At 49.1% G+C, this 16,217-nt stretch overlaps 1 protein-coding gene across 6 annotated transcripts in view; it reads left to right on the top strand.

Moving 5' to 3' along the window:
- Atp11a (ATPase phospholipid transporting 11A) overlaps nt 1-16,217 on the top strand; it is a 108,217-nt gene that overhangs the window by 43,556 nt on the left and 48,444 nt on the right. For all 6 annotated transcript variants that reach the window (XM_057752109.1, XM_057752108.1, XM_057752111.1 and 3 more), the window contains exons 2-4: nt 6,741-6,863; nt 12,532-12,621; nt 13,256-13,336. In XM_057752109.1, the coding sequence (XP_057608092.1) occupies nt 6,741-6,863; nt 12,532-12,621; nt 13,256-13,336 (294 nt within the window). The remainder of the gene's footprint in view (nt 1-6,740; nt 6,864-12,531; nt 12,622-13,255; nt 13,337-16,217) is intronic.

Genomic DNA, 16,217 nt, shown 5'->3' with positions numbered 1-16,217 from the left:
TGCGATGCTGCCCAGGGCAGCCCGCCCACCCCCTGCCATCCTCACCAGACTCCCATGAAGGCTAGGGAGAAGCTGCAGCTAGTTTGTACAGGTAGCAGGCAGATCTCAGTCTGCCCACAGTGGGTGAGTCTGGAGGGGGTTGGCTGCCTTAGCCCCAGCGGCCTTTCCTCGGGCTGGACTGCTCTTCCCCACCCACCTGTTCACCCTGCACTACCAGAAACCCCAGGAGCTCAGGGCCTCTTGCCGCTGCTGTGCATAGTGAGGGAGAGCCCAGGGCAAGCAAAGTCATTTGTGGTTACAATTTCTCTTTCTATTTTAGTTCTGGATCCGAGAAGTTATGTTTTAGGCGGTGAGTGTTTAATGGTTTTCACATCGACTATTTCCAAATCAGGTGGATCGTCGATGTCCTTCTGCAGTCTAAGTGATCTTGTGTTTAGGAATCGTGTTCACGGCAGAGGAATACCCCATGAGCCTTGCAGGTAGCTAGAGGGGCAAACTGAGTCTGATGAGCATGGCAGGATGGCTTCCGGATTTCTACCCTGGCCTTGCACAGGCTTGTTGGGGTTCCCCCTTCATTGAGCACCTTGGACCTTGGCCACGAGTCTAGACATGAAGAAGCTGGGAGGAGATTGCTGCCTGAAAGCTGCTGAAGGCTGCATTTCTCCTTCCTGACCCTGAGGCGGCCCTAGAGCTGCAGAGCGAAGGACTCCCTCTCCCAGGATAGACAGGACTGGCCTGGACTCTGGAAGACAGAGGATGTACTGGGGAGGAGGACCCCATCACAGAAAGTGGCCGTGGGGGAACAGGAGCTGGCAGAGCACCTCTTTGACCTGAGTGTGTGCTGGACAGGGGATTTTCCATTTACAGCCATAAACAGACACCACATCAGCGATGTGTCACTGGATATCATCCTTTGTTAAATCGATCAGGAATTGAACTCAGTGACATGTTTGTCCTGCCCCCACAGTGTAATCTGGTTAGTGGGTTTCGCTTGTTTCAGCTGAAATTCGAAGCTTCCATTAGGTGGCTAACTGGCCAGAATGGACTTCCTGTGTATTATTTAAAGCTTGCCCCTGTCCCTTGTGCTGACTTCCCTAGCTGAACTGGAGCCGCTGATGACTGATGGTGGAGGTGGGCTGCCGGGAGATGTGGGCTTTGTGACTGGGTCATTCTCTGGTTGAATTTTGAGTTCCCATGCAGATTGTCCCTCCTAGGGCAGCAAGATTGTCATCCATGTGCTTGCAGAGGCACCTGTGAGGATTCCTTCTGGACCACCCACCCTCCACCTGGCTTCACTCCCCGATTCTGCTTCAGGCATCTCCTTTGGGGACCCACTGAACTCAGTGAAATGCTTCATTAAAAACTAGACTTGGGACAGGGGCTGGGAGCTATGGTGCCACCCTTGTAGAGGACCTAAGTTTGGTTCCCAGCGCCCACTCTGGGCCTTCACAGCCACTTATAACCCCAGCTCCAGAAGATCTTACCATCTCCTCTGAGGGCATCCACACTCACTTGTGCAAACTCCCACAGAAACACGTGATGAAGAAGTAATTTAAAAACACAGCTAACCAGAAACTCCCCTTAAATCTTAAGAATGTTGCTTGTTCTTCTTAAACCTTAGAGAAGACTTCCTTTTAGGAAGTCCAGCTTCCTTCCTTTCCCTGCAGTAGTAGAAGGGGAAGGTGTGTCCTCAGCCTGAGGGGAAGAGCAGAAGCCCTTAGAATTTGGCCACACCTATTTTGAATCATGACCTGACTTAGAACCTGGTGATCCTGTGACAAGCCTGTCTAGAAAGCACAGTGCAGTGATTTTGTGTATTTGTCAAGTTGTGCCGCTGTAACCACAGTCTCACATACGATACTCTCATCCCCACAGCTAACTCCCCGTTTACACCCTCCCCTCCCCTCCACACGCCCACCCTACCCGGGCAGCCATTCCTGCTGCTTCTTGTAAGTGGAACCACATGGTCCCTACTTCTTGGTGCCTCTTCCGAGTGCCTGTGGCCCTCCATGGCCAGCCTCACCTGCCTGAGTTCCGAGGTCCAGCACATGACAAGAACATCCTAGTTCTCTCTTTCTTGAAGCTCCTAGTCACAGAAACACTTTGTGTAGTTGCTGTCCTGCAGCCTGCAAGTATGGGGTCCAGGTCTGTCATTGTGTGTTAGCTGCTCATCTCCCTCAGGGTATGGTCCACTTAGACAATGATGGCCACAGGTCCAGTCCGCCTGTGTGACCCTTGTAGGTGCAGCCATGCCCTGCAAGAAGTGAGCTCTGTTCTCCTCTCTGCCCTGTGTGGATCATAAGTGAGGGCTGATCTGTCATGCCCGATGACCTTTACCCTGAGGTCTGGTCACTCACCCTCCTTGCCAAGTAGCTCTTCTGCCCTGGGTCAGGTCCAGTGATCAGCAGAACTCTGATTGTTTCCCCTGGGGCAGGGGGTTATGGGGTGAGTGTGGGTAGTTGGCAGATTCAGAGTAAGCTGAAACCACTTTCCATTTAAAATTGGATACATTGGCCTTGAAATATGGGGGTGTGCAATGGGAAAACTGGGGTAGTAGCAGTTGTGCTTGCCATGTATCTCCCTGTTCATCGTTCCGGAGGGTCCAGAATCTTCACTATCTCTGGATAGGGTAGAACCAGGCAAGAATTGCAGAGGGTCCGAGACTTCCAGGAGATGCTTTATCCAGTGAACAGGGCACGGGCAGTTCCAGTGCTGTCTTCAGTGGAACCTCCATAAGTGAGTTTCACTTGACTGAGGACCTGATTCCTTCTTTATTTTTCCTGACTGCTGATGACTGGTTCTCTCATCAGCCTGAAAACTAGAAGGCAGATTCTTCATACTGAAGCCCATGTGTATTTTGGCTCAGAAGTGGCGAACTGTCTTCCCTGAGAGATGCTTTGAGATGCTCTTTATCTTGAGAGATGGAGATGACATAATCCACGGACTGTGTTCACAAGTACACAGACACGCTTGTCCTTGGTTGAGGGAAGGTGTGAATCTGATGTGTGCACAGCAGAGTTCTATGTGGTGCTAAGGCCATCACTGTCCCTGGAGAACTGTCCGTTGTGGTCCACATCGTCTGCCTACAGATCCCTGACTGGGAGGGGGTGGAGGGCAGCCTCCAGCCTGAACCTTCCCTCCCAGAAGAAACTTCCGGTATAGCTCTGGAAAAGGGTGGCGGAAGGCTTGTGCCCCAAAGCATGGTATCCTGCAGATGAGGGGTCATGGGACCCTCTCCAGCCCTGCTCGAGTGATACCCCTCAGGTGCTGAGACTACTCACGTTCTGAGTGCCCTCGGGCTTGAGGCCAGGAGAAGAGAGTGGTCAGTGCTGCTCGTGTTCTCCCACAGCAGGCCGAAGATGGGTGGGAAGCTGGCTTTCTAAATCCTTTTTCTGTAGGGATTCAGCATTGGGATGTTTTCCCCATGCAGTTTAGAGCTCTGTGTGCTTCTTTCTTCAAGCAGGGGAGCCTGCTCAGCCTGATGGAAACCCGCTGTCTCCAGTCTCCCCCAGACCTGCTAGAAGAACTTCCCAGGGTCTGTGTGGGGACTCAGAGTCACCAGAGGATGAGCTGTCCTGTGAAGGGCAGTCAGCAGACAGCTCAACACACCTGCCCAGACCATAGGACCCTCTAGGAAAACCTGCAGAGTACAACAGTCACCTTCCAGCAGCTCTGCCTTGGTCTTTAGTGTGACTGTGGCAGAGATGTGTACCAGTCCGTAGTCAGCTGGGGGGCACACCAGGGGTGGAGAACACTGCAGCTCAAGGGGGGAGAGGATACCAGGGTGTGTAGCCAGTCCGTAGTCAGCTGGGAGAGATAACCCAGGGCTTTGAGAGGGATGTAGTGTGGGCTGGGTCTAGCTAAAATCACAGAGACACGATGAAGTGCTGTAATCACGACTGGTAGGGGAACGACAAATGGTACCTCTAAATTTCTTTGCAGTTTTTTGATTAGGGGCAGGATGATGAGTCTTCTTGCTAGAGTGACTTTGTCTTTAGTGCATTCTGGAACATTTCTTGTCCTGCTCTTGTGAGCTGTACCAATTGGACCCTCCCTTCCCCATGCTTCCAACATGAGTGACGTTATTGAGGTTAGACCGTTTACCGTTCTAGGCACAGTGTGTTTGGGAGTAAAGCATCCAGGGACTCTGTGCCCCTTAGGTGTATTAGGTCACCGTAATCTCCTGTTTGCTTGTCCATTACCCACATTGAAGAGGTGCAAATGACTATTTGAAAAAAAATCTGTATTTTAATTTTATTTTCTTAAAAATCCATCTGACACCAATATGGCAAAAATGTTAAATTTGAGTTATTTCTGTGCTTCAGAGTTCTGTGTTTGAGTTGTTTTATAATATTTGTCTCCTATAGTCTGAGTAGAAGTGCGGGCTGTCCTTAGGGACAGTGACAGTAGGCAAGTCTCCAGGCAGGACACCAGCTGCACTTGGGAAAGGCGGTTGGGGTTGACTCAGCTTGGTTCTCACGTTTAAGAAGATGCACCCCTCAGGCTAACTGCAGGCTGTTCCGCTCGTGAAGCCTGAATCTTCTCAGGCTATAACTCTGGTGCTCCTTTGCTGAGCCCCTGAAGTGCTGACTGGCCTTTCTGGGTGCAGGTACTGCTCCCACAGCCTGCTTCTTTCTCTCCAAGATCTTGGAAGTAGGAGGTCTTAGAACCACTTAGTCCTGATTCTGCAGTGATAGGCTGGAGGATCTTCCGTGATGCTCAGGACAGAGCCTGGATCCTTGCCTTATCATGAAGTGCTGTCTGTCTGACTGTCCTCGGGGTTATTGATCTGTTCTTTTTAGTACTTTATTAATTAGTCATGCGAACAAGGTCCTGTGGCTGGTCTAGACTCTGTTGCTGCTACTAAGTGCCTGTTTGCTCTGGTTGGGCCGAACCCTAAACAGCCTTCTTCCACCCTGAAGGTCTTCTTGCTAATCTGAAACCCTTGCTGTGGTCCGCGTCTCCGGTGGTCTACCTTAGTTGGCCTCATCGGAGACAAGTGCTTGCAGATTTTATTTAAAACCCAAGGCAGTCAAATGATTCGTAGGAGCTGCTCTGGCTCCTGGCTTTAGTCAGGAAGAGCAGGAATTAATATTTAACTGTCTGTGTTAGCACATTGAGAACAGATCCTGACCTTCAGTGCCTCGGTCAGGCCCTCTCTGCCCTGTGGTTAACCCTTCCCTGGTTAGCTCCCAGCTCAGCTCAGAGGTGTCCCCAGCCACTAAGCCTAATGTATCTGTCACAGCTGCACTGATGGGCATGAGGATGAGACCTTTTCGGGAAGCTTGTGATCTGAGATGTGAGACGAGCATCATGGAGGGGTCTGAAGGAGCCAGGGTACCCCAGGAGCTGCTCTGTGTGGTCACAATGATTTTCTCCAGGACTCCTGTTTTATAGACTTGGAGGTGTTTTCACCCCAAACATCTTTCCTCCTGAAGGGTAGAGAGGAAAGTGTTGTTCCCCTCTAAGTGGATGCCCCTAGGGCTGTGGTGTGACTTCAGCCTTCAGAGTCTCAATGGGGACTCATGGCTGTTCCTGAAGCTTAGTGTGGTGATTTCTGGGGATGTTACCAGGCACTGAAAGGTTTCGTGCCTTCTCTTACCCCTGTGTTACAACACTCTCCTCAGTGCAGAGACCCAGTCCCTAGGAGTGAGGAGCCCCAGGAAAGCTGTCTTCTCTGTGAGCAGGGAGGGGGTGGAGCCTTCCCGGCCTTCCTGGCAAGGTCTTATGTGTGGCTCTTGATGAGTCTTTGGTCCCCATCTCCTATACTCATCAGCGTTCCCACAAAACGAGAGGCTAGAGAGGAGGCACATGAAGTCATCTCTAACTGGGAGGGGCTGCTGGGCTTTTACTCTATGGTAGTACCTTCTGGGCAGCCATTAGAGGATTTGGAGCAGTGGGTTTGGTTTAGTTGGAAGCTCCCTTTGAGGAACCAGATCCTGAGATCCTGATGAGGGAATGCTCACTTGACTCATTGTGGGCTGAGACCAGTCACTGCTCTGGGAGTGGCCATGCTGTATCTGACCCCAGGGCTGGGAAGTTGGCTCTTGTGGCAGAGGCTCCCGGGGATGTAGCCACAGTTGGAACTGTTTATTCAGACTTCTGCACAAATAAAGCTGGGCCCTTTTGAGAAAAAAGCGCAGGTGGGAGCATGCACAGAGACAAAACACGATTGCAGAATGTACGCATTTATGCATCTTGCAGCATAGTATGAGACAAATGGGAAGGGCTTCATGGCCTCAGCAAGCAGGTAGCTAAGCAGAGGGACTGGTGTATAAAAAGACTGGAGAGAGAGCCAGGAAGGATGTGGCTGGAACAGAACACAGGAGCCAGGCTGCTAGGCAGTACCTTCACTGGCTGTGAACTGGGAGTTCCCTCAGCAGCAGAGGCCGCCCAGGAAGGTGATGTAGTGTTCTGTGCCTGGCAGCTGACCACTTATTTGAAAAGCACAATCCCCCAGCCTCACGCGGCTCCTGTCGATGCCTAGTATGAGAGTGTTTTGGGCCTCTCCCTGAGCAGATAGCCACTCACTGTGTCAGTGTCTGCCTGGGGATTTGGATAGAACTAAAGTCCCTCACCTGTAGGGCTAAGCCAGCCATGTCCAGGCTATGGTAGGGAACCCCGGAGCCACATTTGGCCTCCGGGACATCAGGATGGTCTCTGTTTCAGTGTGGCAGCACGGTGGGGAGGGTCTGCACTCCAGGCTCCCTGCCCGTGCTGACGTGCTCTTCGCTCCACAGTGTGCAGGAGAAGAGAACTGGGTGGACAGTCGGACCATCTACGTGGGACACAAGGAGCCCCCTCCAGGGGCAGAGGCCTACATTCCACAGAGATACCCCGACAACAGAATCGTCTCCTCCAAGGTAGCCTCACTTTTTGCTCTGAGTTTCTGCCCGAGGGAGGGTGCACAAGGGACATCCCCCAAAACATGCATTTGTGTAACATGTCTCTACACTGTGTGTGCATTGCACGTGTTGCATGTGCGTACCGTGTTTGGGTGTGTGAGTGTGTGTGGCCAAGGTGCAGATATGTAAGTGACACCCAAATGTTCTGAGACACAGGTAGGGTCCCAAGAAGGGAGCCGGTGTAATGGGCACCTAGTTGTGGCATGCACCGCTCTCTGAAGGAGCCACTGGCACCACAGCTACTACCGAGCGTGTGCTATGAGATCAGCTGAGCTCTCCTTTGAACTCAGAGCCCTGCATTTGTTGAGAAGATTTTATGACCCAAAAGGTTAGCTTCTCTAGGATTTTTTTAATACGGTTATTTATTTTGTAACAGCATCATTAAAGTATTTGCAATAGCTTTTGTCCAGAAGCACAACACAGGCAAGTAAAATACACTCCTTAGTAAGACCCACCACACGAGTGCCCCCTGAGGTGACACGGCTTGATAATGAGGAGACAGCTGACAGAAGCACACCTCCCGTCCCATCTCTCTGGGAAGGGGAGTCCTTCGCTAACAGACCCAGTACCCCCCTACCATGGTGTGTGCATGCAGTGCATGTGTCCACGTGCGTGTGTGCCATCTGCGTGTGGACATGTCTGCCCAGGCATGCTTGTGAAGAGCTGAGCATCCTGACTGAGCTCTCTGAGAGCAGTGTGTGGAGAGCGAGGGAGCCCCATCCTCACTCCTTTGCTTTCGGCCATTTGTGGCCTATGGCCCACGTTGACTCAGAGAGGCTTTATCTTCTGTTCTTGTCCCTAGAGAACAGGAACCACCACAGCCTCTTTGTTTTCTGGAAAGGAAATCCACAGAGAGGTTGTGTGGGAATTGCAGTTCCCAGGGGTGTTCAGGAGCAATTTCTCCTAGAGAGGCTCCTTCATACCAGGAATCTTTTGAGCAGGAACCAACAGAATTAAGTCAACACTCTTGGCAGAGAGTGGCCAGAGGGAGGACAGGCCAGGAATTGGCAGAACCACTTGAGCCCGTAGAGCCTCGTGGCAGGCTCTCGGCGTGAGGAGTGGGCACCTGTGGCACACCGGTGCCTCATCTCAGTGACAAGTAGTCAGCGATGTCTCCAGAAAGTACGCACAGCCTGGTCCCTGTACCAGTCAACTCCAGGAAGGAAGAACCAGCCCTTGGACAGGAGGCAGGGCTCTGGGCCTCCCCCGACACTGGGCTTATGCAACCCGAAGTGCAAGTCTGTGAGGCATTGCCAGGAATTTATAATTGTTGCTTAAATAGCAGCTCAGGTGCATGGGAAGTGCTAAGTTGTTCAACAGTGTACAAAGGCTCTGTAGATTATGTCTACAGTAGTGTGTCCGTGCATGCAAGGCTGTTTGTTTCTACCTTAGAAATGTCAGAGTGCCTCAGAGCCTAGCGGCTTGGTTAACAGAGCAGTGACGGTGTTTGTCGCGGAAAGGTCTCAACGTGCCTACCGTTGCATTAGCCCAGCCTGTGTACAGGCAGGGGTGTCGTACTAGTGTGGTGGTTGACCAGAGTTTCCATTTCAGCTGTGGGGACTCACTCTCACGGAAAAAGAGAGATGGAAATGACTGCCTTCCGGGCTCCTCCTGGCGTCTGGCCACACATGAGGTCCCCTGCCCTGTGTCTGGGGAGACTGGTCTTAAGGACAGTGCTGCTCATTGCCTTGTGCAGAATGGTTCTGGGGCATGAAATTCGCAGGGATCCTTGCTTTGCCTTTAGGAGGCTGCCAAAGTAAATACTGGCTCCACCGGCACTGCCTGCTGCCCCAGCCCCCGTATGCTCAGGATTATTGTGAAGCTGATTACCTCTGCCACTTTGCATATACTGTTTTATTGATGGATGTTTATACAAATGACTTCCATATTTACCATGTCGCTTAAACACTGAGCAACCTTCTGTGGCTACAACTTATTATGAAGAAGCTAAGGCTTAGGGGCAGGAACATGTCAGTGACCACAGGGAACATAAGTGACCTTCAGCCATACTGTTCTCGGAGCATGGACTTCCTTCTGCAGGGCCATTATCCCCCATGGCTCGTGATATACTCACCCGTCATGATAGCCCCTCATCTCCCAACACCAGCAGTCCTGCATAGGTAGCATTGAGACTTCCTGTCATTGATAGCCCTTTCCTGATCACAGCAGACAGTGGTGCCTTGACTCCACACGAGCTGATTACGGGCCAGCATCTGGTTCTGTGCTTTTGTGGGGTAGTCAGGTACAGGCCTGTGGGCTGGATCCATCTCCAGTGGATAACGGCTGACACCCTGGGACCTTCTTATTTCCTGGCTGCTGGCAGAGCAGAAGAGTGCCTCGTTCCTCCCGGTGTGTCCCATGACAACAGGTGACAACGTGTAGAATAGGTAGGACTTCTGTGAGCCGTCTTCCCGGCCAGGGGCAGAAAGCCAGAGGTTAGCACACCCAGGGGAGCAGGAGGCTGTATGCACATGAAACATGTCAGCAGGGGTACCACTGCTCAATGACAGAATACAGAATACAGAGCTCAGTGTGAACACAGGCCAGTGGGCACCCTCAGCTCAGTGTGAACACAGGCCAGGATGAGGACAGATAATTCAGTGGACCCTGGCCTAAAGTCTCCATGAGTGTGAGGAAGCAGGCCTATTAACTATCTCTTGGATGCCTCAAGACATCCTCACGGGAGAAAAAGATGCTGTGACCTCCTCCTTTTTCCCAGCCCTCTCACAGCCCCTTTACAGCAGCCGTTTTATTCTCCTCCCTCGTCAGTGATAACAGACTTTTCCAGGTTGGGCTACTTTCCACTGCTGATCTGAGAGTGGAAATAGAACTCGATACGTGAGTGTGGATGACAGTGAGGCATTGTGTGCTGGCCACGATCTCCACAAATACGTAGACAAGCACAGAGCAGCGAGATAAAAGATGTGGCTGACCCGCCACTATCGCATTGCTGGTACCAGCTCTCACAATAAAGTGCTCCAGTTATGGGCTACACGTGTGCACATACATGCATGTGCACGTGAAAACCATAGGTCAGAGTTGGGTGTCCACCTCAATGACACTTCACTTTTTTTTTTTTTTTTTTTGAGACAGTCTCTCCCTTGAACACGTAGCTTACTAACTGATTAGACTGGCTGGTTCCAGGGTCTCCCTGCCTCCACCTCCTCACTGGGGTTGTGACTGGCACTTCTGGGCCTTACTATTTGTTGGGTATTGGGAATCCAAGCTCTGGTCCTCATGGTGCACGGCAGGCAGTTTGTCGACTGACTGGGCCACCTCTCTAGCCCCTTGTTTTCTCTGTTACATAGCCGTCACGCGTTTATGGACATTTAAATTATCTCCTTCATTTTCTGGTATATGTAGTCAGCAATAATAACCGGTTAACATTTTGTGAACCATGGGATTGCATGATGGTTCTCAGCCATGGCTTGGTCTTCATAGTGGTGGTCTGCAGAGCAGTCCTTGTTCTCTGGCACATGGTAGAATCTCAGGGCACTAGAACAGAACACTCAGGGACCACGGGTCCAGACATGCACATGGCTCTCTGCATAGAAATGCATTGTGTACACCAGGGTCACCTGCTATGTCCCACTCACCTCCTCCAGGGACAGCCCACAGAGCCAGTTCAGCCACGCCGTGGCGCAGTCGTGAAGACTCTTTCATTTAGCAGCTACCACGAAACCTCCAACCGTGACCGTAAAGCCACGTGTGCTTCGTGGCTGCTACAGCTCAGGATTTTCCTTCCATAACCTACATCACAAATCCCAAGTTCTCCTCTATTATGTAGACACGCCAGAGGCGCATGGTCTCTTCCAGATTTTGATCTTTTTCTTTATTTCCAAATAAATCTTTCTTCATTGACTGATAGGAGAGTATCATCAGTGTGTTTGGAAAGATTCTACCAGAATTTCCAAATAGAAAATATTTATGTATTTACTCATTGTAATACTGGGAGTTGAACCCAACACCTTGTACATGCTAGTCAAGTGCTCTGCTACTGAACCGTGTTCCCAGCTCCACCCCCAGTTTTTAAAAAAAAAATTTATAAAAATAGAAACATATTAAAGCTCTTTCCCATATACAGGAAGTGGTTGGTCACCCCATATTGAACTGTGTGCCGGCTGCTGCACCTGCCTCTCCCCTTTATCCTCTGAGATCATTTTGTAAAAAAATCCTGATGCCAAATGATTGTCACCTGTAAATATTTCAATAGCGGGAACATTGGGTTTCCATCTATATGACTTTGTTGCTAAGTAATATAGAAATTTAGGGGATTTTTTTTAAAAAACAGGGTCTCTCTATATAACCCTGGTTGTCGTGGAACTTAACTATGTAGACCAAGGTGATCTTGAACTCAAAGAGATCCACCTGCTTCTGCCTCCTAAGTGCTGGATTGTGTGTGTGTGTGTGTGTGTGTGTGTGTGTGTGTGTATAGAGAAATGTACATGTGTGGGTACAGGTACCTGTGGAGGCCAAAAGGCGGTATCAGATCCTTGGAACTGGAGTCAGAGGCAGTTGTGAGCTGCTGGTTGTGGGTGCTGGGACTATTTTGATTAACTAATGTATAAGTGATGAATCTTGGCTTGGAAATAAAGTTGACTTCATAGGATGGGGCCTAAAAATCATTTCGTTTGCCTTTGATCCCAGGCAGGACTCGGGAGGCAGAGGCAGGTGGAGCTCCACAAGGTAGAAGCCAGCTGGTCTACAGAGTGAGTTCCAGACAGCCAAGGCTACACAGAGAAACATTGTCAGAAAAAACAAAATAATAATAACAAAAATATAAATTCCATTTGATGGGGGAATTGTATAAAAAACACAATATATTAAAAAAAATCCTATGTTCATCCCAGAAATGTGAGAGAAGAAGGACACACAGAGACACCGCCATTACAGAGGGCTTGTGTCTTTACTGCTCCTGAGAAAGCAGTGCTCATGGGCAGGAGAGGGCATTGTTAAGAGGTTCATCCCATTGACATGATCTGCAGAGTCTCCACCTGTGACTTTGAGGGTCTCCTCATACTCCTAAGTTCATGCGGAAAGGCAAGTGACCATGGATAGTGACACACAGAACGGGCGTGGTGAGGGCAGCACTGTTCTCAGCACAGACAGAGTGGTCAGTTTGGAGAATACGGAGTGTGGGAACCACCCTCTTTCCTCACCCCACAAACGATGCAGCCCCTTGCAGCATGGACACTCTACCCTGCCATCAGGGAAGCCGTCTCCAGGCAGCTCAGACTCTGTGCCTTCTGCCACATCTCCCCGTTGTACTGGACAACAGAGGAGAGATGAGAAGGCTCAGCAAGTGGCTACCCTGGCAAGGGTTGTGCCAAGTCTCCACTGGGCCCCTGAGTGTTGAAACACTCTATACACACACAGTATGTATATGTATATAGTGTTTTGCTTTCTGCCTTGACCTGATTGGCCGGGGCATTTGGACGTGATTACTTCAGAGGGCACCTACCCTGTCTCAGCAGCTTGACAGTGTATAGCACTGACAGAATGTCAATAATCTAAATTCTGGTGAGTTTGTATCTAAAACTGAACATTTTCTACTCTGCACCCCCTCCCTGCTCTTATGTAGTAGAACACGGCGTAAGTGGCCTACGTTTGCTTTTGTTTTACACAGTACACATTTTGGAACTTCATACCCAAGAACCTCTTTGAACAGTTCAGAAGAATAGCCAACTTTTATTTTCTCATCATCTTCCTGGTGCAGGTAAGGAAGGTCTTGGCTCACTGTCTCAGTAAATGTCAGTTGTTTCTCAAGTAAGTGACCTACAATCACTTAAAATTAGCAAGGATGTGACACCCCCATCTGCCATTCATTCCTGGGTTCTCTGACTCCAGCCCCAGAGGAGACAGCGCAAGGTCTCCAGCCACACCTGGCATCTCCATTTGCTCATTCTTGGCACTCAGAAAATGCAAAGCAGATGTACATCCAGAGAGACAGAGAGGCGGGGCCCAGCAAGGATGTGGGCAGGGAGCAGCTGGTGGATTACACTCTGTGAACAGCCATGTTACATTTCTCTAAACTATTCTAAGTATGGCTATAAATGACTGTAAAGTCTCCCCAGCATGGGTTCTGTCAGAACTAACTCAAGTGTGGCACCTGTGGAGTGGACTAAATGAACCAGAGTATCCAGAGTTACACATGTGCCCTTGCCACGAGCTGACACATCTTCCTTAACCACACCCCTTAGTTAAGGAGTCTCCCTCAGCATGATAGTCACTAGGACAGGGCGGTGTCCCTCTTGTCCAGGTTGCAGGGCAAAGAGGGCACCAGCAAAGTGCTTTAGGTAGGTGGGAGAAGGTGTGTTTTCAAGGTGACTCCCTGACTCTTGTCCTCACAGTTGATCATCGACACACCCACAAGTCCAGTGACGAGCGGGCTCCCTCTCTTCTTCGTCATCACTGTTACGGCCATCAAGCAGGTAAGACTCACCTGTGCTTTCTTGTGCTCGAGGTCCTGTGCAGCATGGCGTGTTTCGTCTTCTCATAGTTAGGTTGGGGTTGGGTTTCTGAGGGCTGACTGCAGATGTGCCATGCCATTTTTTAAAATCAAAAGTCTGTGCCGTCAGTGTTGACCGCAACAATGTCAGCCAGACTCCATCATCCACCTGCGGTACTGTTGCCTGCTATTTCCTTACCGTGAAGTCCTTTTGCCCCCTCCCCCTTTCACGCTGTGCTTTGGAGCAGGTTACCAAGCACAGTCTAACAGTCATGCTTCGTGTCCTCCGTCACCACGTGTGTAAATGTTTCAGGTTCTTACTCAAGGAAGATTTGTCTGATGCCCATTTACTTTTTTTTTTTTTTTTTTTTTTGGTTTTTCGAGACAGGGTTTCTCTGTGGTTTTGGAGCCTGTCCTGGAACTAGCTCTTGTAGACCAGGCTGGTCTCGAACTCACAGAGATCCGCCTGCCTCTGCCTCCCGAGTGCTGGGATTAAAGGCATGCGCCACCACCGCCCGGCTAAAGATTTATTTTATTTATTATGTATACAGTGTTCTGCTTCCATGAACACGTGCGTACCAGGAAAGGGCACCAAATCTTACTATAGATGGTTGTGAGCCACCATGTGGGTTCTGGGAATTGAACTCAGGACCTCTGGAAGAGCAGCCAGTGCTCTCAACCTCTGAGCCATCTCTCCAGCCCATTTACTTTTAGCCAGTAGTTTACTCATATCAATATGGATTTATAAGTATTTATTTTAAACTTTGCGCTATAATCCAGTAATGCTTCAATGTTTAAATTGTTCTTGCTTTAGCCATTACTGGTTCATTCAGTTAGATTCTGTATTCCTTTAACACACCTTTCCATTGGGTAAAGTATTTATTTGTTTTGTGTGAGTGTGTCAGGGGAATTCCTTTCTCACTTGCTGAGCTAACATTAGCTATAAGACAGCACAGCAAAGATTGAGACATAATTTCAGTGCCTTAAAATTTACCCTAGCATTTCCTCAAAAGTTTTATAATTTTAGTTATTAATTTAGGTAATGTTTCATGCTAATTTTGAATATGATACAGTATATAAGCTGGATTGTCTATGTGTTTATTCTGTGTGTGGGTATTCAATAACAGTTGATGAAAGACCCTTTTCCGCGTTTTAAGTGTTGTATCTGTATTGAATTTGTTCAACTGATGCATATCCATCACGAGACTTTCTTATACACTGGCTTCATCACTGTAGGTTTGTAGTAAAGTTTTGAAGTTAAGTGTATAGATGGAACAACTGTTATTTTTGGCCTCAACCCTTTCATATTTGCATAAACTGTAAAGTCAAATTGTCACTTTTAAAAAATGTTTGTTCAATTTTTTTTTTAATTAAAGAAAAAGTCTCAAAAGCAGGAAGTCAGGTGCCCATGCTGCCAACAAGAGTTCACCTTCACTCAAAGTGATTTGTTTCAGCTAACTCATAGGGAGGGTAAGGCTGTGGAAAGTTGGTTCTGCTTCAGGCTGAAATGAGTTAGAATCAGTCAGTCGCTACTTTTCTGCCATTAATGGGAGAGAAAAGTAGGTCTGTATATTGTGAGCCAACCAGAGCACTCTGGTGTATCATCCAGTTTCCCAGGCCCTGCTCGCCCTCACCTCAGAATGTGCCTCTCCCAACCCCAGAAGGGAGTGCTTTCTCAGTGACTGTATCTGCGAAAGCCTTGGGACACACTTTTCTAACTGGTCTTTTTCAGGTAGCATAATGTTCTCAGGGTTTACCCACATGGTGGCATGTCAGAGTTCCGATCTGTGTTATCAGTGAGAATACTGATGTGTGTGCTTAGGACACCCCCCCCCATTACCTTATCCTACAGTCTGTCTATGGGCATGTGATGCTCTTAACATTGCTGAAGCACACTGCTCAGAGTGTTTGTGTGGACACTGATTTGCTCTTTGTTCCTGGCTCTTTATATATTTGTTTATTTCGATTTTCCCATTCCTGCCCCTTTGTGCTTATTTTTAATTAACACATAACTGTGTATATTATGTCTGTGGATGGACATAGGTTGATGGATTTAGATACTTAATTCTGGGGGTATTCTACAGGTAGAATTGCTCTAAGCCTCCGAAGAACTGGCCAGATGTCTCCCGGCAAAACATCTGCCTATGGTCTGCAGGCTCTGCCACTGATTGTTGATGCATCCGGCCCGTCATAGCTCTCTTAGTGTGTGCCTGGCACTGCCTTACACATGGGTTCCTGATAGCCAGCGGATGCATTCGGCCCATCATAGCTTTCTCAGTGTGTGCCTGGTGGTGTCTTACACACGGGTCCCTGATAGCCAGCAAATGCATTCAGCCCATTGTAGCTCTCTCCTCTCTCCATGTATGCCCGGCAGTGTCTTACACACGGGTCCCCAATGCCAACAAGGTTGGGGATCTTGCCATGGACTGACAGTCATTTGTAAATAGTGAGAGGAGTGTCCATTGCCTGCGTTGTGTGCTCTAGACCTTCTGTCAGAGCCTGTGAATTTGCATTTCACTATTTAGCATTCACCTTTTCATTTGAGGCATCTGGATAATTTGCACAATGTCAACTTCGAAGTACATTCTTTCCCCGAAAGAACAGCACAGCTACCCAGCAGTACATGCTGCAGGTGTCTGGCCTCAGGACTCACCCTGGAGTCTTCTGACAGGTGTGGACATCTCCACATTGCTCAGTCTGTTTTTTCATACAAGTTAGGACCACGTGCCCAGGTGTGGCACCACCCAAGTGAGCTGGACCCTTCTACATCAATTGTTGGTCAAGAAAATACCCAACAATTGCCTATATGCCAATCTTATGGAAGAATTTTTTCAATAACTCTAGCATATATTAAGTTGAAAGAG

Source organism: Chionomys nivalis, chromosome 20, assembly GCF_950005125.1.
Source record: "Chionomys nivalis chromosome 20, mChiNiv1.1, whole genome shotgun sequence".
Lineage (NCBI taxonomy): Eukaryota > Metazoa > Chordata > Mammalia > Rodentia > Cricetidae > Chionomys > Chionomys nivalis.
This window is presented reverse-complemented; position numbering and strand designations above follow the sequence as displayed.